Source organism: Sus scrofa, chromosome 13 (assembly GCF_000003025.6).
Source record: "Sus scrofa isolate TJ Tabasco breed Duroc chromosome 13, Sscrofa11.1, whole genome shotgun sequence".
NCBI classification, from domain to species: domain Eukaryota; kingdom Metazoa; phylum Chordata; class Mammalia; order Artiodactyla; family Suidae; genus Sus; species Sus scrofa.
The window spans coordinates 24,647,347-24,672,797 of record NC_010455.5 but is presented as its reverse complement, the minus strand read 5'-3'; the positions used below and the strand labels follow the sequence as shown (position 1 = coordinate 24,672,797).

Sequence of the window (25,451 nt, the reverse complement as noted above, 5' to 3'; positions counted from 1 at the left end):
TGGTTTGATGCAGAACAGCTTTTCTTCTCATTTTGAATTTGGAAGTACTATACAACTGAACACAAAGAGGAACAAAAGCACCAAAACGCAACTTGTGATTCTCTGTTCATGTAGCATAAACCAGTTTTGTACATAACATGTAGCAGCAGTTTTTAAGTTCCCTTTAGAAAAATATGAATTCTACACATTTATTATTGTTTCCTGTTTAATGCATTGGGCTGAAATCACCAGGATCAACTTCCTTCTGGAGGATAGAGAGGAACAGAGGGTGGAAAGAATGGTGAAACTTTCTGACACCAGCATCCAACTGTCACATAGCTTCCTCCGGGGCTGGTGGAAAAAACAGCCCTTTGGGTTTTTTGTTTTGTTTTCACAGCTGGGAGTTTCATGTAGTGATTGCATTTCAGCATCATGTCCATAAATCAAAGAGAAAAAAACAAAAGAGAGAGACTTGCACCTCGAAAAACTTTTCGGAAGATCCATATATATATTTTTTTCTTTGTAAAAGCCCTGAGAGAAGGAGAAAGAGAATCAAATGAAATGTATGGAAACAAATTAGCTGGACATGCAGACTAAGCTATGATTCACCCAGAGTTTAAACAAATCACAAATTTCACAGTTTAAACTGGGGGAGGGGACAGAACAAAAAAACATATGATACGCCTCTCGACCTCACCAAGATGTGGCAAAACCTTATCGACTACAAGGGTACAGATGAAGGCTAAATAAAGCTTTAGGTCGATAGTGATTATTGCGAGAGGCGGCCCCGGCCACAGTGGTGGGGCCAGTTCCTGCTACATCTCACCCCAGCGTAGAGTTCATGGATTTTCCCCACAATGTTATGAGTTTTAGTGTGGAGAGCTGCAAAGAAGACCAAAAACACAAGAAACCCCAAATAATAATAACGAAAATAACAACAACAATCATCATAAAAAATTAAGGGAGGCATGAACTGGTTTTAGCTCAGCAGGCCATGCTTGGTATGAAGTGATGGGGTGGGGGACCATTAGTTCAGATTCGTGTTCACTGAGAGTAAATGAAACCTTGTTTGGAAGCTGGTGCACGCATCCCTAACGCAGTGAAGAATCATATCTACCTTGGCCTGTTTCCTCTCATATGCAAAGACATCACTTTTTCATGATGTCAAGGACACACACCTTCCTTTGAAGTCAGGAATCTGGCCAACGGAGTTGGTGAGGAAGTGGAGAGAAAGGGAGCCCCTTGCTGGGCACGCGTGGGAGGACAGAGGAGGGGCGAGGGCTCTGGAGGCCTGAGGCATCGAGGCTCCCAGGGGTCCAAGAAATGTGGCTGATTTCTGTGTATTAATTTTCTATGCTGTGACTTTGCCAAATTCATTGGTGAGCTCTAACAGTTTTCTGGTAGAGTCTTTAGGATTCTCTAGGTACAATATCATGTCATCTGCAAATAGTGATAGTTTTACTTCTTCCTTTCCAGTTGGATTCCTTTTATTTCTTTTTCTTCTCTGATTGCCGTGGCTAGGCTTCCAAAACTATGTTGCATAGTAGTGGCAAGAGTGGACATCCTTGTCTTGTTCCTGATCTCAGCAGGAATTCTTTCAGATTTTCATCATTGAAAATAATGTTCACTGTGGGTTTGTCATATATGGCCTTTATTATGTTGAGGTACTTTCCCTCTATGCCCTCTTTCTGAAGGGTTTTTATCAGAAATGGGTGTTGGATTTTGTCAAAGACTTTTTCTGCATCTATTGAGAGGATCATATGGTTTTTATTCTTCAGTTTGCTAATGTGGTGTGTCACACTGAAGGATTTGCGGATATTGAAGAACCCTTGCATCCCTGGGATAAATCCCACTTGATCATGATGTACAATCCTTTTAATGTATTGTTGGATTCAGTTTGCCAGTATTTTGTTGAGGATTTTCGCATCTGTGTTTATCAGTGATATTGGCCTGTAATTTTCTTTTTTTGTGGTATCTTTGTCTGGTTTTGGTGTCAGGGTGATGGTGGCCTCATAGATTGAGTTTGGGAGTGTTCCTTCCTCTGTGATTTTTTTGGAATAGTTTCAGAATAATAGGTGTTAGCTCTTCTCCAAATGTTTGATGGAATTTGCCTGTGAAGCCATCTGGTCCTGGACTTTTGTTTGTTGCAAGTCTTTTAATCACAGTTTCAATTTCAGTACTTGTAATTGGTCCATTCATGGCTTCTATTTCGTCTTGGTTTAGTCTTGGAAGACTGTGCTTTTCTAAGAATTTGTCCATTTCTTCTAGGTTGTCTTTTTTTTTTTTTTTTTTGTCATTTTGCCATTTCTTGGGCGGCTCCCATGACATATGGAGGTTCCCAGGCTAGGAGTTGAATTGGAGCTGTAGCCACTGGCCTATGCCAGAGCCACAGCAACACGGGATCCAAGCTGAGTCTGCAATCTACACTACAGCTTATAGGATCCTTATAGGTTGTCTTTTTTATTGGCATATAGTTGCATGTAGTAGTATCTTATGACCCTTTGTATTTCTGTGGTGTCCATTGTATATTCTCCTTTTTCATTTTTAATTTTTACTGGTTTGAGTTCTCTCTTTTCTTGATGAGTCTGGCTAAGGGTTTATCAATTTTGTTGATCTTTTGAAAGAACCAGCTTTTAGTTTCATTGATCTTTTCTGTGGTTTTCTTTGTTTCTATTTCATTTATTTCTGCTCTGATCTTTATGATTTCTTTCATCTGTTAACTTTGGGTTTTGTCTGTTCTTCTTTGTCTAGTTGCTTTAGGTATAAAATTAGGTTATTTGAGATTTTTCTTATTTCCTGCGGTAGGCTTATATTGTTATAAACTTCCTTCTTATTTATTTATTTTTTTTTATTATTTTCCCACTGTACAGCAAGGGGGTCAGGTCATCCTTAGATGTATACATTGCAGTTACAGTTTTTTCCCCCACCCTTTCTTCTGTTGCGACATGAGTATCTAGACAGTTCTCAGTGCTATTCAGCAGGATCTCCTTATAAATCTATTCTAGGTTGTGTCTGATAAGCCCAAGCTCCCGATCCCTCCCACTCCCTCCCCCTCCCATCAGGCAACCACAAGTCTCTTCTCCAAGTCCATGATTTTCTTTTCTGAGGAGATGTTCATTTGTGCTGGATATTAGATTCCAGTTATAAGTGATATCATATGGTATTTGTCTTTGTCTTTCTGGCTCATTTCACTCAGTATGAGATTCTCTAGTTCCATCCATGTTGCTGCAAATGGCATTATGTCATCCTTTTTTATGGCTGAGTAGCATTCCATTGTGTATATATACCACCTCTTCCGAATCCAATCATCTGTCGATGGACATTTGGATTGTTTCCATGTCCTGGCTATTGTGAATAGTGCTGCAATGAACATGCGGGTGCATGTGTCTCTTTTAAGTAGAGCTTTGTCCGGATAGATGCCCAAGAGTGGGATTGCAGGGTCATATGGAAGTTCTATGTATAGATTTCTAAGGTATCTCCAAACTGTTCTCCATAGTGGCTGTACCAGTTGACATTCCCACCAGCAGTGCAGGAGGGTTCCCTTTTCTCCACAGCCCCTCCAGCACTTGTTATTTGTGGATTTATTAATGATGGCCATTCTGACTGGTGTGAGGTGGTATCTCATGGTAGTTTTGATTTGCATTTCTCTTATAATCAGCGATGTGGAGCATTTTTTCATGTGTTTGCTGGCCATCTGTATATCTTCCTTGGAGAAATGTCTATTCAGGTCTTTTGCCCATTTTTCCATTGATTGATTGGCTTTTTTGCTATTGAGTTGTATAAGTTGCTTGTATATTCTAGAGATTAAGCCCTTGTCAGTTGCATCATTTGAAACTATTTTCTCCCATTCTGTAAGTTGTCTTTCTGTTTTCTTTTGGGTTTCCTTTGCTGTGCAAAAGCTTTTCAGTTTGATGAGGTCCCATGGGTTTATTTTTGCTCTAATTTCTATTGCTTTGGGAGACTGCCCTGAGAAAATATTCCTGATGTTGATGTCAGAGAGTGTTTTGCCTATGTTTTCTTCTAGGAGTTTGATGGTGTCCTGTCTTATATTTAAGTCTTTCAGCCATTTTGAGTTTATTTTTGTGCATGGTGTGAGGGTGTGTTCTAGTTTCATTGCTTTGCATACAGCTGTCCAGGTTTCCCAGCAATGCTTGCTAAATAGACTTTCCTTTTCCCATTTGATGTTCCTGCCTCCCTTGTCAAAGATTAATTGACCATAGGTGTCAGGGTTTATTTCTGGGTTCTCTATTCTGTTCCATTGGTCTGTCTGTCTGTTTTGATACCAGTACCACACTGTTTTGATGACTGTGGCTTTGTAGTATTTCTTGAAGTCTGGGAGAGTTATGCCTCCTGCTTGGTTTTTGTTTCTCAGGATTGCTTTGGCGATTCTGGGTCTTTTGTGGTTCCATAGAAATGTTTGGATTGTTTGTTCTAGTTCTGTGAACAATGTCATGGGTAATTTGATAGGGATTGCATTGAATCTGTAGATTGCTTTGGGTAGGATGGCCATTTTCGCAATATTGATTTTTCCAATCCAGGAACATGGAATATCTTTCCATTTCTTTACATCTTCTTTGATTTCTTTGATTAAAGTTTTATAGTTCTCGGCATATAGGTCCTTTACCTCTTTGGTCAGGTGTATTCCAAGGTATTTGATTTTGTGAGGTACAATTTTAAAAGGTATCATTTTTTTGTATTCCTTTTCTAATGTTTCATTGCTGGTATACAGAAATGCAACTGACTTCTGAATGTTAATCTTATATCCTGCCACTTTGCTGAATTTATTAATCAGTTCAAGGAGTTTTGGGGTTGAGTCCTTAGGGTTTTCTAGGTATAGTATCATATCATCTGCATACAGTGACAGTTTGTTCTCTTCTCTTCCTATATGGATGCCTTTTATTTCTTTTGTTTGTCTAATTGCTGTGGCTAAGACTTCCAAAACTATGTTGAAGAGCAGTGGTGAGAGTGGCATCCCTGTCTTGTTCCAGATTTGAGTGAGAAGGCTTTCAGTTTTTCCCCATTGAGGATTATATTTGCTGTGGGTTTATCATAAATGGCTTTGATTATATTCAGGAATGTTCCCTCTATACCCACTTTGGCGAGGGTCTTGATCATGAATGGATGTTGAACTTTGTCAAATGCTTTTTCTGCATCTATTGAGATGATCATATGATTTTTGACCTTTTTTTTGTTAATGTGGTGTATGATGTTGATTGATTTGCGTATGTTGAACCATCCTTGTGAACCTGGGATGAACCCAACCTGGTCATGGTGTATAATTTTTTTGATATGTTGTTGGATTCGGTTGGCTAAGATTTTGTTGAGAATTTTTGCATCTATATTCATCAATGATATTGGGCGATAGTTTTCTTTTTTGGTGGTATCTCTGTCTGATTTTGGAATGAGGGTGATGGTGGCCTCATAGAATGTCTTTGGGAGTATTCCTTCTTCTTCAACCTTTTGAAAGAGTTTAAGGAGGATGGGCACCAATTCCTCTGTATATGTTTGATAAAATTCACCTGTGAAGCCATCTGGTCCTGGACTTTTATTTGTAGGGAGTGATTTTATGACCTCTTCAATTTCATTTCTAGTGATCGGTCTGTTCAGTTGGTCTGTTTCTGCTTGATTCAGTTTTGGCAAGCTGTAAGATTCTAGAAAATTGTCCATTTCTTCCAGATTGTCAAACTTGTTGCCATACAGTTGTTCATAGTATTCTCTTATGGTTTTTTGTATTTCTGCTGTATCCGTTGTGATTTCTCCTTTTTCGTTTATAATTTTGGTTATTTGGGTTCTTTCTCTCCTCTTTTTAGTGAGTCTGGCCAGGGGTTTGTCAATTTTGTTCACCTTTTCAAAGAACCAGCTCTTGGTTTTATTAATTTTCTCTATTGTTTTTTGAGTCTCTATTTTATTGATTTCTTCTTTGATCTTTATAATTTCCTTCCTTCTGATGACTTTAGGACTTTTTTGTTCTTCTTTTTCTAATTCGTTTAGGTGGAGGGTTAAGTTTTCAATTTGGGATCTTTCTTCTTTTTTGAGAAAGGCCTGTATTGCTATAAATTTCCCTCTGAGCACTGCTTTCGCAGCATCCCATAGATTTTGAGAGGTTGTGTCTTCATTATCATTTGTTTCAAGGTAGTTTTTAATTTCCTTTTTGATTTCCTCATTGACCCATTGGTTTTTTAGTAGCATGTTGTTGAGTCTCCATGGAGTAGGTTTTTTCTCTTTGCTTTTCCCATGGTTGATTTCTAATTTCATGGCATTGTGGTCAGAGAAGATACTTGAGATAATTTCTACGCTCCTAAATTTATTGAGATTCGCTTTGTGTCCCAATATGTGGTCGATTCTTGAGAATGTTCCATGAGCATTTGAGAAGAATGTGTATTCTGCTTTTTTTGGATGTAGTGTCCTGAAGATATCAATGAAGTCTAACTTTTCTATTGTTTCCTTTAGGATCTCTGTTGCTTTATTGGTTTTCTGTCTAGAGGATCTGTCCATTGATGTGAGGGGGGTATTTAGGTCTCCTACTATGATTGTATTCTCATCAATATCTCCCTTTATGTCTGTTAATATTTGTTGTATGTATCTGGGTGCTCCTGTATTTGGGGCATATATGTTGACAATAGTAACATCCTCTCCTTGGATGGATCCCTTAATCATTAAATAGTGTCCTTCTTTGTCTTTCTTTATGCCTTTTGTTTTAAAGTCTATTTTGTCTGATATGAGCGTTGCGACTCCTGCTTTTCTGTCATGTCTATTGGCGTGAAATATTTTTCCCCACCCTTTCACTTTCAATCTATATGTATCTTTTGTCCTAAGGTGAGTTTCTTGTAGGCAGCATATTGAAGGTTTTTGCCTTTTTATCCACTCAGCCACTCTGTGTCTTTTGATTGGGGCATTCAGTCCATTGACATTTAAGGTGATAATTGATAGATGATTATTTATTGCCATTTGAACCTCGTGTTCCAGTTGATTCTATGGTTCTCCATTTTTTTTTTTTTTTTTTGGTTGGATGGTCTCCTGTTATTATCTGCTTGAGTGTTTTTTTTTTTTTTTCATTTTTTGCAAATGCAATATTTGGTTTTGGCTTGTGATTGCCCTGTTTTTTAAGTATGCTAACCCCTTCCCATAAATGTGTGTTTTAGCCTGATGGTCCTGTAAGTTCAAACACTTCATTACTATATTAAAATTAAGAAGAGAGACATACATATAAACAAAAAGGGTTATTTACCTCCTGACATCCCTTGCCCACATTTTATGGTTTTGATGACTCTTTTTTATTTTTTTCTTTTTAATTTTATTTTGTTTGAAGCATGTTCATGATGAAGTCTGTATGCTGGCTTATTTGAGTGACTTCTCTCTGATTGCAGTTTCCTCAGTCCTAGTTCTTCCTCTTCTTCTTCTTCTTTTTTTTTTTCTTTTCTTTTTTCTTCCCTTTCCTTCCTTTCTTTTTGGTTTAGAGAAGCCCTTTCAATATTTCCTTTAACCTGGGTTTTGTGTTGCTGTATTCTTTAAGTTTTTGTTTGTTGGGAAAAATTTTTATTTCCCCTTCTATTTTAAATGATATTCTTGCTGGATAGAGTATTCTAGGTTGCATATTTTTTCCTTTGAGCACTTTAAATATCTCTTGCCATTCCCTCCTGGCCTGTAGTGTTTCTGTAGAGAAATCAGCTGATATTCTTATGGGGGTTCCCGTGTAGGTAACATTCTGTTTTTCTCTTGCTGCCTTGAGGATCCTCTCTTTATCACTAACTTTTGCCATTTTTATTATGATGTGTCTTGGTGTGGGTCTGTTTGGGTTCAGTTTGTTTGGGGCCCTCTGTGCTTCTTGTATCTTGAATCCAGTATCCTTTAGATTTGGGAAGTTTCCAGCAATAATTTCTTCAAATATATTTTCCATTCCCTTATCTTTTTCTACTCCTTCTGGAATTCCTATTATGCGTAGATTGGCCCGCTTTATATTATCCCATAGGTCTCTTATATTGCTTTCCAGTTTTTTGATTCGGTTTTCTGTCTGTTGACCAGATTGAGTGATTTCCATTATTCTATCTTCCATATCACTGATTCGTTCTTCTGCATTATTCATTCTGGTTTTTACTGCCCCTAGTTCAGTTTGCATCTCTGCAAATGAATGTTCTAGTTTTTCTTGGCTCCTCCTTATATTTTCTAGTTCCTTTCTGAGGGTATCTGCATTACTGTTCATATCTTCTCTTAATTCCTTCAGTATTTTCACTATTTCTCTTTTGAACTCCAGGTCTGTCAGACTGCCGAGATCTGTTTCATTGTTGACTGTTTTAGGTGAGTTCTCCTGTTGGTTTGACTGGGAGTGGTTTCTCAGCTTCTTCATCTTGCTTGTTGTTTTCTTTCTCCTGAGGGAGTTGTACTCTCCGTGATCGGGCAGTGTTTGCCTTGTCACTGCCGTGGAATATTTCCTGAGGGCTGGCGTTGTTGGTCAATCTTTTTTGAGGCAGTGTGGCTTTTCTGGAGTGTTGATGGGGCTAACAGTGTTTCTTTGAAGCAAAGGAGGACTTCCTGAGGGCAGACAGGACTGAGAGGTCCACACTGCGATGGTAGCAGATTTCACTTGGCCATGCAGAGCTTGCTCTGGTGTTTTTAGGCTGTGGGGTTCTTGCAGGGGGTTGGCGGTGTTGGGCAGCTGCTTTTTAGGGGTGCATCACCCCCTGGGGGCTGGAGCAGCTATCTGGGGCACTGAGAACCTGAGAGGCTCTTCCCTAGGGCAGCCCAACTCAGAAGGACAGCCTGAGAATGTAGGCGGATCTTTTCACAGTCTGGCTGAGCTTGTTGCAGCTTTTCTGGGCTGCAGGGGTCCTGCCTGGAGCTGGCAGTCCTATGCAGCTGGTCCACTAGCGCATCCCCTGGGGGCTTGGGCGGGTAGCAGGGCTGTTGGAAACCGAAGAGGCTCCTCCCCGGGGCAACCCGACTCAGAAAAACCATCCGAGAATTAGGCCGATCTATTCACAGCCTGGCTAAGCTTGTTCTAGCTTTTCTAGGCTGCAGGCCTTTTCTCGGGGGCTGGTGCTGTTTGGTGCTGCTCTGCGCAAGTGTAGCCCCTCCAAAGGGCAAGCAGGCCTGTGCAGGGACAGCCCCTGCGGTGGTAGGCTTCAGGCAATTGTTGAGGCCAGCCCTCCTGGATGGCAGGCAGCCCCAGGTCCGTGAGAGCGTAGGGCGTGGCGGGGGTGGGGGGAGGGGATGCACTGGGAAGCACAGCTTTCAGCTAGCTAGCAGACCTGTAAGCTTGCTGTGGCATGGGGGGTATTCTATGGGGACCTACCCCTTCTTCTCTCCCCTCCCCAGCACGGGCACAGACCAGGCTCTTCTTCCAGGTTCCCTCCGATGTGGCTTTCCCCTTCTCCACTCCTGGAGTATTGCTCCCTTCCTCTGCGACAGCTTTGTTTTCTAGTCTCCCAGGCAGTCTCTGCCCCGTCAACTGGTTTCTAGACCTCCCAAGCAGTTTCCGCTCTGCCCCGCCCCCCTAGCCCAGGGACTAATCTCTGGAGCCGAGGTCTCGGTGCCCAGCCCCCACCCAGGCGGCGCCCCCCGGCCCTTTCTCGGGGACTAACCTTCGGCAGCGAGGTCTCGGTGCCCAGCCCCCACCCGGCGTCCCCCGGCCCCCTCTCGAGGACCAATCTTCGGCGGCGAGGTCTTGGTGCCCAGCCCCCACCCGGCGTCCCCCGGCCCTTTCTCAGGGATTAACCCTCGGAGGTGAGGTCTCGTAAACTTCCTTCTTAGAACTGCTTTTGCTTCATCCCATAGGTTTGGGAGTGTTGTCTGTTTGTTGTCATGTGCTTCTAGGTATTTTTAAATTTCCTCTTTGATTTCTTCAGTGATCTATTGGTCGTTTAGTAGCATGTTTAGTCTCCATGTGTTTGTGTTTTTTGTAGTTTTTTTCTCGTTGATTTCTGGTTGTATAGTGTCGTGGTCAGAAAAGGTGCTTGATATTATTTCAGTTTTCTTAAATTTACCAAGGCTTGATTTGTGGCTCAGTATGTGATCAATCCTAGAGAATGCTCCCTGTGCACTTGAGGAGAATGTATATTCTTCTGCTTTTAGATGGAATGTCCTATAAATATCTATTAAGTCCATCTGCTCTAATGCATCATTTAAGACTGTGTTTCCTTGTTGATTTTCTGTCTGGATGATCTGTCCATTGCTGTAAGTAAGTCTGTCCACTGCTGTAAATGGGGTGTTAAAGTCCCCCACTATTATTGTGTTATTGTCAATTTCCCTTTTAAGGTTGTTAGCAGTTGCCTTATGTATTGAGGTGATCCTCTGTTGGGGGCATATATATTTACAAATGTCCTATCTTCTTCTTGAATTGATCCTTTGATCAGTATGCAATGTCCTTTTATTTATTTATTTATTTGTTTTGTTTTGCTTTTTAGGGCTGCACCCATGGCATATGGAGGTTCCCTGGCTACCTGGCTAGTGGTTTAATCAGAGCTACAGCTGCCAGCCTACACTAAAGCCACAATAACATAGAATCTGAGCTGTGTCTGCAACCTACACCACAGCTCACAGCAACGCCAGCTCCTTAACCCACTGAATGATGCCAGGGATTGAACACACAATGTCATGGTTCCCAGTTGGATTCATTTCCACTGTGTCATGATGGGAACTCCTGTAATGTCCTTCTTTGTCTCTTATAATATTCCTTATTTTAAGGTCTATTTTGTCTGATATGAGTATTGCTACTTGAGGTTTCTTTTATTTATTTATTTATTTATTTTTTTGCTTTTTAGGGCCCCACTTGAGGCACATGGAGATTCCAGGCTAGAGATTGAATTGTATCTACAGCTGCCAGCCTATGCCACAGCCACAGCAATGCAGAATCTGAGCCACTTCTGTGACCTACACCACAGCTAACAGCAACACCAGATCCTTAACCCCCTGAGTGAGGCCAGGGATCGAAACTGCAACCTCATGGTTCCTAGTCATATTAATTTCCATTGCACCACAATGGGAACTCTGCTACTCCAGCTTTCTTTTGATTCCTGTTAGCATGGAATATTTTCTTCCATCCTCTCACTTTCGATTTGTATGTGTCCCTAGAAATGAATTGGGTCTGTTGAAGACCGGTCTTGTTTTTGTATCCATTCCACCAGTCTGTGTCTTTTGGTTGGGGCATTTAGTCCATTGACATTTAAGGTAATTATTGATATGTATGCTCTTATTGCCATTTTATTAATTGTTTTGGATTTATTTTTGTTGGTCTTTTTTCTTCCCTTTTCTTGTTGTCTTCTCTTGTGGTTTGATGACTATCTTCAGTGTTTGTTTGGATTGCTTTTTCTTATTTGTGTGTGTATCTACTATAGATTTTTGGTTTGCAGTTACCTTGAAGTTTTGATATAGGAGTCTGTATATATATACAAGATTGTTTTAAGTTGTTGGTCTCTTAATTGCAAGTGCATCTCCAGTATCCTGCATTTGTTCCCTCCTCTTCTCATGATTTCTGGTTTTGCTAGCTATGATTTCCTACTTCATACTATATGTATGCCTTTACCAGTAAGCCTTGTCATTTGTAAATTTTTTTTTTTTTTTTTTGCTTTTTAAAGCCACACCACAGCACGTGGAGGTTCCCAGGCTAGGGGTCCAATCAGAGTTGCAGTCGCCGGCCTATACCACAGCCACAGCAATGCGGGATCTGAGCCACATCTACAATCTACACCACAGATCATGGCAATGCCGGACCCTTAATCCACTGAACAAGGCCAGGGATCGAACCTGCAACCTCATGGTTTCCAGTCAGGTTCATTTCCACTGCGCCACAATGGGAGCTCCCATTTGTAACATTTTTGTTTCCAGTTATGGCCTTTTCTTTTCCACCTAGAGAATTTCCTTTAGTATTTGTTGTAAAAGTGGTTTAGTGGTGCTGAATTCTCTTAGCTTTTGCTTGTCTTTAAAGCTTTTGATTTCTCCTTCATATCTTGCTGGATAGAGTAATCTTGGTTGGAGGTTTTTTCCTTTCATCACTTTAGGTATATCATGGTAGACTCTTCTGGCCTGCAGAGTTTCTGTTGAAAAATCAGCTGATAACCTTATGGGGGTTCCCTTGTATGTTATTTTTTCTTTTCCCTAGCTGCTTTTAATATTTTCTCTTTGTCTTTAATCTTGGTCACTTTGATTAATATGTGTCTTGGGGTGTTCCTCCTTGGGTTTAATTTTATGTGGTACTCGTTGTGCTTCCTGGATTTGAGTGAGTGATTCCTTTCTCATGTTAGGGAAGTTTTCGTCTATCATCTCTTCAAATATTTTCTCCCATCCTTTTTCTCTCTCTTCTCCTTCTGGCACCCGTATAATACAGATGTTGGTATGTTTTATGTTTTCCCAGAGTTCTCTTAGACTGTCATTTCTTTTCAATCTTTTTTGTCTTTTCTGTTCCACATCAGTGATTTCCACTAGTCTGTGTTCCACTTCACTAATTCATTCTTCTGCCTCCTGTATTCTGCTGTTGGTTTCTTCTAGTGATTTTTTTTTTTTTTTGATTTTTAGTGCTGCACCCAAAGCATATGGAAGTTTCCAGCCTAGGAGTTGAATTGGAGCTACAGCTGCTGGCCTACACCACAGCCACAGCCACAGCAACACGGGATCTGAGCTGTGTCTGTGAACTTTACCATAGCTCATGGCAATACTAGATCCCCAACTCACTGAGCTAGGCCAGGGATTGAACCTGCATCCTCACGGCTACTAGTTGGATTTGTTTCTTGGCACCACAATGAGAACTCCACCTTCCAGTGAATTTTTTATTTCAGTTATTTTATTTTTGCATATCTTCTTCCTTAATCTTTAAACCTTCTATTTCTTTGCTCACTGTTTCTTATAATTTAAAAATCTTTGCCTCCAGTTTATTTCAAAGATCTTGAATCATCTTTACTATAATTAGTTTAAAGTCTTTTTCATGGAGGTTGGTAATATCCATATCAGTTAGCTCTTTTGGGTTTTTTTTTCTTGTTCTTTTATCTGAGTCATAATTCTCTGCCTTTACATTTTGTATAGATTTTTGGTGTGGTCTCCTCTCTGCAGACAGTAGGGTTATAACCTCTGTTGCTTCTGATATCTGCACCCCTTATGGCTGAAGTTGGTATGGGGGCTTGCTACAGGCTTCCAGGTTCTTAGGAGAAAGAGTATCATATGCAAGGTAACAAACACATACACTGAAAGTCACAATAAAATAAGACTCCTTTATTCCATATTCAGCAAACAAACTATAATCTGAAAGAATGCTGATTTTTAATTTGTAACCATTGGACTTGCTGGAGTTCTTTCCCATCCCACTTTGGAGTTAAATGTCCCTGCAGCTTCCTTTTCTTTCCTTAAGTCAAAAACTGTGACTTTTATGAAAAGGCCTACTATCTAGGAAAGTAATCAATAAACAAATTTTAGAATAGTATGTCTTGTGACCGCATTAGGTATACCTGTGGGAATGGTAGCTGAAATATACACAAGGTGATAATGATGGAAAGACAGCTCTAAGCAAAAGCCTAGCAAAGGCAGAATGATCTGGAATGTGAATCCTTGTTAGGAGTAAGCAACTTACAGAGGGACATAGCAATGGGAAGGGGAGGTGAGAATGATACATAGGTGGCAATCTAACGACCATGGGTGGAGTGGGAATCCCACTTCAGGAATGGCCTACAGTTTTCTTGCAGGCATTCTAAGGTTCTGCCTACATGAGAGGAACTTGGCTGTGGCCACTGTCCTCAGGGTAAAAGGCTCCCCCTCATCCCTAGATAGGAAATTCTACCAATCTGAGGGAGCTCAATGTTTTTGGAGTTGTTAAGGAAAGTCTAATTAAGGACCAAAGAGAGGAAGCCATAAAATGATATATCTGAGGAGTTCCCTGGTGGCCTAATGGTTAGGGATCTGGCATTATCACGGTTGTGGCTTAGGTCACTGCTGTGGTGTGGGTTTAATCCCTTGCCTGGGAACTTCTGAATGCCATGGGTGCAGCCAAAGAGACAGACTTCTGATTAGGCCAGATGCTTACTAGACACTTGCCAGCTTCTAAACCTGTTGGGAGGAATATGGCATTTCTAAAGGAGGGAAAATGTAAACTGAGCCCTTAGGTCAATTCTTCAATATTAAACAGTCATATTCTTTTCTTCCTTTTTCTTTCTTTTTTTTTTTTTTTTTTTTTTTTGTCTTTTTGCCTTTTCTAGGGCCACTCCTGAGGCACATGGAGGTTCCCAGGCTAGGGGTCTAATCAGAGCTGTAGCTGCCGGCCTATGCCAGAGCCACAACAACTTGGGATCTGAGCCGCATCTGCGACCTATACCACAGCTCACAGCAATGCTGGATCCTTAACCCACTGAGCAAGGCCAGGGATGGAACCTGCAACCTCACGGTTCCTAGTCGGATTTGTTAACCACTGAGCCACAATAGGGACTCCGTAAATAGTCATATTCTTAACTCTTCCTCTGGGACACTTGGAATAAGGAGGCTGACTTTGATGGCCTGTCTTGTCTCTGTTCCCCAGTAGGTCAACTAGTGGGTGATGGGATGTCTGGTGGAGCAATGTGCACAGAAAGGCTGAGGTACTCCCCAAGAGGTGCTTTGGCATAAATCAGCATCTGAGAGTCACATGACCTATGTATTTAACTTCAGCTGTGTTTCCTGAAGGTAGGCATTTTGCTTGCATTGCTTTTTTCCCCCCAGGCCTTCTGGGCAACCCTCAGGCTCCAGGACCTGCTTTGTGAGGCTCACTCAGAATCCACCGCATGGTCCAAGGTATGCTGCAAGTGCCTCTGATTCCTGGACAGCACACACAGGTACACAAAGTATGTCAGACACAGCAAGGCCACTGCTGCAAAGAGGCAAGGATGCCCATAAAGGCAGATGGTTTGATGGGCAGGCGGATCAGGGGGCTTTCAGCTGGGATCTGGTTGGTCAGGCTGAGCATGTAGCCGAGAGACCAGGCTATGCTGCTGTTCCCCACCTGTGGAATAGAGGAGACAGCTCAGTTCTCATGGTCATTTGAGGCACAGTTTTACATCTCCAGGGCTCACCACAGCCACCTTCTTGCGACACCCCCAAGAAACTGTGGCCTAAGGACGTCAAAGGACTTGCCTAAGTTCAGACACTGCAGAGACTGGGTTAGAACCCAAGTCACTGTGACCACAAAAGCTTGAGGGCCCAACCTCCCCAACTACAGAGGAAATACCAGAAGAACAAATCATCAAGCCTCATCACAGGCAAGCATGAAGACAGCACAGTTTATAACAATGAGAGTTTTTCTATCATCGGGTACAGAAGTGACTATAGCTAAAGAGAGAAGGTGATGCATGTTTTACTGAAACTAGAACCAGTTTCTGAGAACAGGGAGTCAGTCTAAACAGACTTTGTCACTTTCATCTGATAGTTCCTTCATTTTTTTTACAAGTTTTTAGGCTATGTATTAGATGTATAAATGTCTGAAATTTACAATCTTCATGATGAGTTGAACTTTTTAATCCTTATGTTATCCTCTCTGTCTCAAATGATATTCTGTATCTTAAAGAATACTTTGTCAGATATTAAATAGCTACACCAATTTTCTTTTGGGTAATGTTTTCCTGATAGTTAAATTTTTTAAACTTTCAATCTCTTCTTTATGCTTAAAGCCTAAATATTTCTCTTATAAACAACATATATTTGATTTTTAAAAAATTCAACATGAAAGATGTCTTTTAACTGGTACATTTAGTCTATTTATGTTATTGTGATTATTGATATTATTTGGACCTCTTACTAATATCTTAGTTTAAATTTTCATTAAGTGCCATTTCCCTATATTTAATTTTTTCCTTTATTACCTCAAAAATGATATAACTATGTTCCCCTTTTTAAGATGAGCATTTTAGGCCACTCTTATGTCCCTGTATCCTATGACCCCTACCTCACCTGCATCACTTAGCTATACTAGAATTCTGGGTTGTTATAAATGGATTCATAACAGTTATTCCATTAATTAATTGTTAATTAATGGATTAATTAACTTTGGTGTTAGTTTTCTTTTTTAATATAAATATTAACCCACAATGTTATTTCTTCTTACTTCTGCTATTTTTATACCATCTGGGTTTATTTCTCTTCTTATTTGATCACTTCCTCCAAAAATATTTCAGATATAAATCTTCATGTGATAAATCTTCTGAAGTCTTTTCATACCCTCATATTTGAATACTAATTGACTGACTATAATATTCTTAATAAATAAAGGAAAAGAACTTGAAACCTAGAATTCTGTATCCACCCAAATTGGTATTTAATGGAAAGTCATTACCCATTCTCATAATATACTTTCCTGGTAATTAGATTCATTAAAAACAAAGCTTGGTGAATAGATACCACCAACAGTCCTTACAGGCCTCCAGACATCCTTATTTTTTTGTAGATGATTCAATTTTATCTATGTAAAAGTAAACAGTCCCAGGCCTAATGCTGGATATTGCTTGTTTCAATCTAATTATTGCCAAAGCTAATATGGAACAGACTGACTCCAGACATATTTCAGGCTTTATATTAGCTATTCCTGAAATGAGAAAACCCTCCCAGAACCCAGGGAACTGGGTTGCTGCTGGATGAGCATATCAGCAAGTCTGAGTCCCGAAATCAAGGTACAGAGGCCCCTCACCAAACAGTCATCTGGTAAGAGCAGTCATTCCAGCATCAGACCATTCTGCACACTTGAGAGTGAGTACAGTGACCTCAGACTCATTCCAAGAGCAAACTCTTATTTAATGCTGCTTATTTATCCTTCATGCTCTACAGCATGTATCTCATTCTGACGTCTGTGTAAAATGGAGAGCAGTTAGTCACTATCCTCTTAACAAAATTGTTATATTTGAAGCTTCTTTTCAGGATGAAAAGTCTCAGCTCCTTAACCTATTAATGCATTCACTCAACAAACATTACTAAATACTTTACAGGTTTTCAACCCTGTGTAGAATGCTAGGAATATGAGGATGAGAAAGCAGGTCTTGCCCCCACAGAGCTCAGATTCCATGGTTCTTAGCTTCCAGTCCTTAACTCATGTGGAGGGTTTTTGGCGACCACCTCTTCTGAATTCTTCATCATCTCTTCTCATAAGTTCACAGGGATCAAGACTCCTCAGTTCCTTTACAGCAAGTTTAAATCTACAATTATTTTCTACATTTCTTTCACACACATACACAAACGTCTATTTTGAGAGAAAGAGGAGAAAACAACTTGTGCTTTGACTTACTTCTTTTTTAAAATGTATTTGGGGCCAGGTATCCTCAGTGAATTTGTATCCATTTACAAGCAAGTGGTAGATGTAGTGGGCTGAGAAGCAGTAGGAGCGCGCATACTCCTCATCAAACCGGGGAAGCAGCAGTGGAAGCTGAAAGCAGATTCAAAACAGGGAGGAGGCAAGTTTTAAAATGTATATTCAGAACACTTTAGCTAAGCAGTCATATTTAAGAATTTTATCACCCAGAATTTCATAATTAAATTGCTATAGGAATTCCCTCATGGTGCAGCTGGTTAAGGATCCAGTGTTGTCACTGCGGCTCTGCTCGCTGCTGTGGTACAGGTTCAATCCCTGGCCCAAGAATTTCTGTATGCCACAGGCACAGCCAAAAAAAAAAATTATTGTAAAATAATACATTAGGAGTTCCCACTGTGGTGCAGCGTGATCCGCGGCATCTCTGCAACAACAGGATGGGGCTTCAGTTCCCACCCAGAGTAGTGGGTTAACGGATCCAATGTTGTGGCACCTGTGGATTAGGTCACAACTGCGACTCAGATGGAATTTCTGGCCTGGGAACTCCACTGGATGGCCCAAAAAGAAAAAAAATACAATAGCAAAAGATATCCCTATTTTATGTTTATTTTTTAGATTCCACATATATGTATTAACATGTAGTATTTGCCTTCCTCTAATTATCTTACTATGCGTAGTAACCTCCAGGTCCACTCATGTTGCAAATGGAAAAATTTCACTCTTCATGTCTGAATGATATTCTATTGTATATATACACCACATCCCTTATACTGCAAAAAAAAAAAAAAAAATCCCTATACAACATCATGTAAAAACAATCTAAGTTTACAGAGTGCTTATTTTGTACCAAACACTGTTTTAACCATGCACCCATGGTTAGAATGTTAATCTGCAAAGTAGTACAATGTGGGGTCCCTATGATCCCCATCTTATGGATGTGGAGGAAGCAGAACAGCATAAAGGTAAATTCAGAACACATACATACATGCACACAAAACAGAATTTTCTCTGCTCTACCATGTTGTAGTGATATGGATCCTTTCTATTTTATTTATATTTTATTTTTTTAATTTTGTCTTTTTAGGGCCACTTGCACGGCATATGGAGGTTCCCAGGCTAGGGGTCCAATCGGAGCTATAGCTGCTGGCCTACACCACAGCCACAGCACCTCGAGATCTGAGCCGCGTCTGTGACCCTACACCACAGCTCACGGCAATGCCAGATCCTTAACCCACTGAGCGAGGCCAGGGATCGAATCTGTGTCCTCATGGAGCTAGTCAGGTTCGTTAACCCCTGCGCCATGATGGGAACTCCAGGATCCTTTCTCTTTAAATACCGACCTGACTCCAATTCTGTGAGCAGAAATTCCACATGCTTGAGTTGAAGGTGTGTAGGGAAAAGCTCCCAGAGAGGTTGAAAGCACTGGCTGTGTAGTAGAATCCTGCAAAAGCCTGTAGGGAAGTCAGACAGAAGAAAGTTTTCAGAATGGGATATAATATGGAGGTTCCAGGATGGGGAATAAGAAAATGGGAAGCAGGTCAGCAGAGGAAAACCAGAAAGGTGAGACATAAATATTCAGTGGGGAAAAAAGGAATCTTTCAATGGTTTTGCTCTTACCACAAATGACCCTTTAACTTTTGGCTGATACACCCCATTGAAGGAACAGGCTTCTTGGTCATGGCAAGCTTTGAAGTTAAATAGAGATGCCACCTTTTCCCTACACAGTGATGGGTCCCCAGTTCCTTCAAAAGTGATGATGTTGTCAGGGTCATAAGTTTCAGGTCTCAGGTCCACTGTGCACAGGCTGCCAAACACGTGTGCTGAGGTGAAGGTGGTATTGTAATTCCGAGGGTAACAGGGGTTAGTGAATGTGGTCTCTGTGGAAGACTCCTATGTACAAAAGTGAGGTGTTAGAAATCACTCTTTTCTGGAGGCCCAAGAATTCATAAGTCTATATGTATAAAGTTTTCTATGTTACTGTTGTAGTAGCAAAAAAGGACATAGAGGAATGGTTGATAAATTATGGAATATTAAAATAGGAAAGAAAATAAGTTATATATTGACCAGGAAAGCATTGAACCACAGCATCTCAGGCTGTGATCAATGAAGACATTCAGTGAGTAGGACTGGAGGGAGATTCTTTCATTTTTATTTTAATACCTTTTTGTATAGCTTGACACTTTTACAATAAAATTGTACATTCTTTTATAATAAAATGACCAGTATACTTCTGCTTTTTTAAAATTTGTTATATATATATATATATATATATTTTTTTTTTTTTTCTTTTTAGGGCTGCATTTGCAGCATATGGAAGTTCCCAGGCCAGGGGTTGAATCAGAGCTGTGGCTGCCAGCCTACACCATACCCACAGCAACGACAGATCCAAGCCACATCTGTGACCTACAGCATAGCTCACAGCAACACAGAATCCTTAACCCACTGAGTGAGGCCAGGGATCAAACCCGCATCCTCATGGATACTAGTTGGGTTCATAAGCTCCTGAGTCACAATGGGAACTCCCTATAATTTATATTTTTTATGTCTGTATTTTCTAATTTTTTTTTCACTGAACATGTATTACTTTAAAACAGAAAAAGAGGAGTTCCCATCATGGCTCAGCAGAAATGAATCTGACTAGTATCCATGAGGACACAGATTTGATCCCTGGCCTCTCTCAGTGGGTTAAGGATCTGGCGTTGCCTTGAACTGTGGTGTAGGTCACAGATGTGACTTGGATCTGGCATTGCTGTGGCTGTGGCATAGGCCAGCAGCTACAGCTCCAATTAGACCCCTAGCCTGGAACTTCCACATGCTGTAGGTGCAGCCCTAAAAAGACAAAAAAGATAAAACAAACAAACAAAAAACAGAAGAAAAGATCTTAAGAGGGAGAGAAGTGAATATATGTCCCTAACATCTACCATGCTCTCCAAGTGGGACTTGAGCCCTAGGGTGACTGAAGACTCCTCATTAAGGAAGTAACTTGCAAAGCATATATTTAGGTGTCATTCTCACCACACTGTGTAGCCCCTTACATTACAGACCAGAAAAACGAGACCCGGACTGGTAACATTTACTCAACCAGTGTTCATGATGCAATAATCTTTGGGAACCTTCTAAATTGGGGCTTGGCAACATATCTTTGGAACATGAAAGTATTGGTCAGGCAGGTGGGGACATGCATTTGTGGGTAATCCGCATCACACCTGGATCCTTCCCCTTACCTGAGTCAGAAGGTTTAGACAGCAGAGCCACCTTTACAGGCATCTAGATGTTCTCAGGCAAGTTGGAGACAATCCACCCTCATCCCTGTGATCTGTCTACAGTCAGAGGCTGGGGTCTCCTACCTCTGCCCCTAGTCCAAGGCTCACACCTTGAGACCTGAATTCTCAAATCCAATGAGACCTCATTCAGGTGCACTATTCACTTCTCTACTGTAGACTATTGGGTACATAGACAGTCATTCTTTAACAAACATTGTAGGAGTTTGTGGGTGTAAACACACACATACATACACACCAACTTCCTCAGGGCCAGTCAAATTTAAGAGGTTAGCTTCTCAGACTTCCACTGACCTTGGGAAAAGGGTGATTTCACCTGCCTCCCTTCTCCTATCAGAGGAGCCCCTCCCCTCCTCCCCCTCCAGGGCCAGAGCTAGAGGAAAGGACATTAAGCATTGCTAGAAATAAAAGGAGACAGAGACGAGGAGACGCAGACAGAAAAGTTTGGTTGGGTTCCCTGTGGGGTTTGGTTTGGCTGAGAGAGGGGGGAGATGCGAGTCTGGGGTGGGCACTGGGTCTCCTAAGCCATGAAAGAGTAGCTCAGGGCTGCTGCAGGGTCCCTGCCCTGTCCTTCCCCAGCAGTGCCCAGCTCTCCCGACAATACGTGTGGCATGTGTACTGGGGCTCCAGACTTTCCCGAGGTTGAAAGAAAAGTGTCGGGGGAATAGGCCAGAATTGGAGGGTGAATTCTCACAACCGACTCTGCATGACTATTCAGTAAATGTGGGGGTCTGAAGAAGTGAGTTCTGCTGGTGCATGACTATTCGTTGTGGGGTCTGAAGTGTTTGTGATACCTTTGTTTTGTTTTGTTTTGTTTTTTGTTTTTGTCTGTTTGTTTGTTTGCTCTTTGGAGCCACACCTGCAGCATATGGATGTTCCCAGGCTAGGGGTGGAAGTGGAGCTGTAGCTGCCGGCCTATGCCACAGCCACAGCAACATGGGATCCAAGCTGCCTCCGTGACCTACACTACAACTCTACAGCTCGCAGCAATGCCAGATCATTAATCCACTGAGCAAGGCCAGGGATTGAACCCGAATCCTCATGGACACTAGTTGGATTCATTTCCACTGAGCCACAAGGGGAACTCCCAACACCTTTGTGTTTTTAAACCAACCCAACTTTTCTGCATGCTAGTAGCTGGGGAATACTGCTTCCTTCCTCAGTGACCAAATAGGTTGGAGTGCGGGGGTTAACCTACTGATGCTGTGTCCACTATGCTCCTAGCCTCTGGGTCCCATCAGAGGCCAGGATCTGTGGGCTTGAGTTGTTGGCCTTGTACCCCTCTAAGTGGTCAAGGCCCCTTCCCTTCATTTTCCCTTTGTCTTCATCTTCCCTTCTCAGTCATGGCTGAGATTGACGTCCCCCAGGCACTGGAGTTTGGGATCTCGGGTTGCATCCACGGTGCTAGTGCCCTCACTGACACACACAGTACTAACAGCAAGGTTTTTTGTTTTGTTTTGTTTGCTTTTTTAGGGCTGCACTTGTTGCATATGGAAGTTGCCAGGCAAGGAGTCAAATTGGAGCTACAGCTGCCGTCCTACACCACAGCCACAGCAAAGCAGGATCTGAGCCACATCTGTGGGCTACACCACAGCTCACAGAAATGCTGAACCCCCGACCCACTGAGTGAGGCCAGGAATCAAACCCGCTTCCTCATGGATACTGGTCAGTTTTATTTCTACTGTACCACAATGGGAACTCCCTAACGGCAAGTTTATATTAGTGACTTAAGTAGCCATCTGTGCCAGGAAGCAGTTACCATGTGAATTACTGACCAATATGATGGAATTTGGTTGCTCTAAAATCCCACCATATAAAGGGCCTCAAACTTGCCTGATATAGACTCATCTAAAATGAGGCCGAGGAGTTTGCGTTGTGGCGCAGTGGTTAATGAATCCGACTAGGAACTATGAGGTTGCGGGTTCGGTCCCTGGCCTTGCTCAGTGGGTTAAGGATCCGGCGTTGCTGTGAGCTGTGGTGTAGGTTGCAGACTCAGGCTCGGATCCAGCGTTGCTGTGGCTCTGGCGTAGGCCAGTAGCTACAGCTCCAATTCGACCCCTAGCCTGGGAATCTCCATATGCCACGGGAAGCAGCCCTTGAAAAAGTCAAAAAGACCAAAAAAAATAAAATAAATAAAAATTAAAATTAAAAAAATAAATAAATAAATGAGGCCGATACAGCTCCGATTCGACCCCTAGCCTGGGAACCTCCATATGCTGCGGGAGCGGGCCAAGAAATGGCAAAAAGACAAAAAAACAAAAACGAAAAACAAAAAGCAATAAAATGAGGCCGAGCCTGGAGAGGGCTCTGCTGTCTCCTCTGTCAGCAAACATTTTTCTTGTGACCACTTTTATTATTCGTCTATACTCAGGGCAGTCTCAACATTGTCAGGCTTATTTATCTATTGGTTTAAAACAATTTGTCTGGATAAAGGGATCCCATGTCCTGAATCATTTACAAAACAGCTGGAGCTCTGGAATTCCCCTGGACTTTTTTTTTTTTTTTTTTTTTTTTTTTTTGTCTTTTTGCCATTTCTTGGGCCGCTGCCAGGGCATATGGAGTTTCCCAGGTTAGGGATCTAATTGGAGCTGTAGCTGCCAGCCTACATCAGAGCCACAGCAACGCGGGATCCGAGCCGCGTCTGCAACCTACACCACATCTCACCGCAACCCACTGAGCAAGGGCAGGGACTGAACCTGCAACCTTGTGGTTCCTAGTCGGATTCGTTAACCACTGCGCCACGACGGGAACTCCTCCCCTGGACTTTTGACTCAAATACATTGGAAATGGTCAGCACATCAGAGAGAGAGAGCTTGAACCCTCACAAGTAGATAGGAAAATGCTATTGTTTCCATGTACCTTCTAATTGGAGTGGAAAGGACAGATACCTAAAATGCAAGGCATCTTCCCCTCAGTCAAGACCCCTGAGGGAACACCTGTTGCCCCAGCTCATGTACCTGAAGAAGTGCCAGAAACCTCTTTTCAGCCTCATTCCGGCCGTAGCACTGGAAGCTATGTGTGTAGAGTGTGTACTCATAGCCATACAGGGACACCTTCATAATGTCGCTGGTGTTCAGCCCCACCTTCTCTTCTGCTGCGAAAGATATTTGGGTGGAGGCACCACCTAAATCCAGGGCACCTGTGGTCTCCACTCCATTCGGATGCACCCACATATGCCACAGACTCTTCTACATAGTGGGAAAAAGAAGAAAGAAAAAAGAGCAATGGTATCGTCTCTGATTGGCCAGGGTCCTCCACCCGAGACTCATCTCTTATTGTAAGAAATATGACATGGGGAGCATTCAGAGCCAGACCTCTCCTTTATTTTAAGGGTGGTGAACTCAAATGTTTACAAGGACTGGACAGGCAACATAAATGAGTGAAATAAATTAGGCATAGCAATAGGGAATGGTGGGGACCGTGGCAAAGTCTGGAATGCATGATCTACTCTTTGTTCTAGTTAGTTGTTGCCATGCAAGAATGTGAGTCTGCTTTGACCAGTTCTTCCAACTTTTGGGGAGTGAGGGGGTCAGGAGAAGCTAGAAATGTAAATTTTTATGTGAATTTTCCAAAATATTAACTAAATTAAATAAAATTAAATATATTTAAAGGGAAGAAAATAGGTCTTAGGCTGGACATGGTATGGGTGCTCTCAGTTTATGCCCTCTCTGACATGCTGATTACCTCTTGGAGTCAGCTGTCTCTGCACCAAAGGAGCAGAGAGGTATGGGGACTAGAGCGTGAGGAGATCTGAGGACACAGAATGAGTTGGGAAGCAGGCTACCTAAGGGCTCTATAAGTTCCAGATGACAACAGAACTTCTTGGAAGGGTCATTTTCTAGTACCCTTCAAATGATCCATAGCCCACCTGCTAGATTTGGATCCTCCTCAGCCTCCAGTTTCTAATTAGCTAATAAAGTGATGGTATTTTTCTTCCCCCATGCATTTGATTCTGTTAACATCTTGCCCAAGGTTTTGCCCCAGCTATATGTCTTTTCTTAGCTATTGTATCATAGGTGTTTCCAAAATGCATTATATGATAGAAATGACACAGGACAGATGGCTCTGTTGGCATGCACCTCTGCTAAAGCTACCAACACAGGGGAAAGGATAAACAGAAAGATTAAAAACCATGCATTTGTTTTCACACACCTCCAGGAAATTTCCCATTAAATAGTTGGCTGTAATCCATCCATATATCCCTTCCTCTTGCCCAGAAATGATTTGAGCACCCCTAAAATCAAAGGGCTGAGACTCGAAGTAGTTTTGGATGCTTGCAAGGACTTCATTAGCTGCTGTTTCGTTTTGCAACCTATGCAAGGCACAGAACACAAAAGGCTGAGTGCCTAGACAACAATCTTAAAATAACCTCCCAACCCCCTGCAGGCAGGGACAGTTTTCCAGATGTATATAAGATATAGCAACCCCTTTTGCAAGTTGAAGTCTACCAGGCAACCACGAAGGCAGGATGCACTTGTTACCTGTCAAACTGCCAAGCAGGAAAATAACTGCCAGTAAAAATACCACTTGTTCTCTCTTCCCCTACCTATTCCTTTTCTGCTCTGTAGCAACCAACTAATCAAAAGAGCTTCTTGGTCAATCACTATTGCTCTCAGATCAGCAGAGGAAATAACGGTTAAGATGTAGGAGTGGCATAAGTAATCTCTTCGGGCACCGTAAAAAGAAGCCCTCTAATAAGGCCAGAAGGAAGGGGAGCTTAGGAGGTAGGAGGAAAGGAAAAAGGTTGAGTTCTCAGCTGTCCTTGCTATGCTCTTTGGGATGGCATCATTATGAGAGGATATGATGGCCATCATGGCTGTCACTGAATTGAAATCCATTGTGTGCTGACCCATGGAGGAATGGCAAAATAACATAACACTCATGATATAACAATTATATCATTCATCTACTGCCATTTTAACCTATGGAAGAAAGCTCACTTGGGAGACTCT

The 25,451-nt window shown here is 41.8% G+C and overlaps 1 protein-coding gene and 1 long non-coding RNA gene across 7 annotated transcripts in view; one reads left to right on the top strand and one right to left on the bottom strand.

Moving 5' to 3' along the window:
• LOC110256427 overlaps nucleotides 1-25,451 on the top strand; it is a 200,114-nt gene that overhangs the window by 18,965 nt on the left and 155,698 nt on the right. The window lies entirely within an intron of this gene.
• The window catches only part of ENTPD3 (ectonucleoside triphosphate diphosphohydrolase 3), a 36,064-nt gene continuing 23,768 nt past the window's right edge, over nucleotides 13,156-25,451 (bottom strand). For both annotated transcript variants that reach the window (XM_005669376.3, XM_003358380.4), the window contains exons 6-11: nucleotides 24,652-24,811; nucleotides 23,457-23,687; nucleotides 18,836-19,108; nucleotides 18,559-18,669; nucleotides 17,198-17,335; nucleotides 13,156-14,929 (exon numbers count right to left, since the gene is read on the bottom strand). In XM_005669376.3, the coding sequence (XP_005669433.2) occupies nucleotides 14,777-14,929; nucleotides 17,198-17,335; nucleotides 18,559-18,669; nucleotides 18,836-19,108; nucleotides 23,457-23,687; nucleotides 24,652-24,811 (1,066 nt within the window). In that variant the 3' untranslated portion in view covers nucleotides 13,156-14,776. The remainder of the gene's footprint in view (nucleotides 14,930-17,197; nucleotides 17,336-18,558; nucleotides 18,670-18,835; nucleotides 19,109-23,456; nucleotides 23,688-24,651; nucleotides 24,812-25,451) is intronic.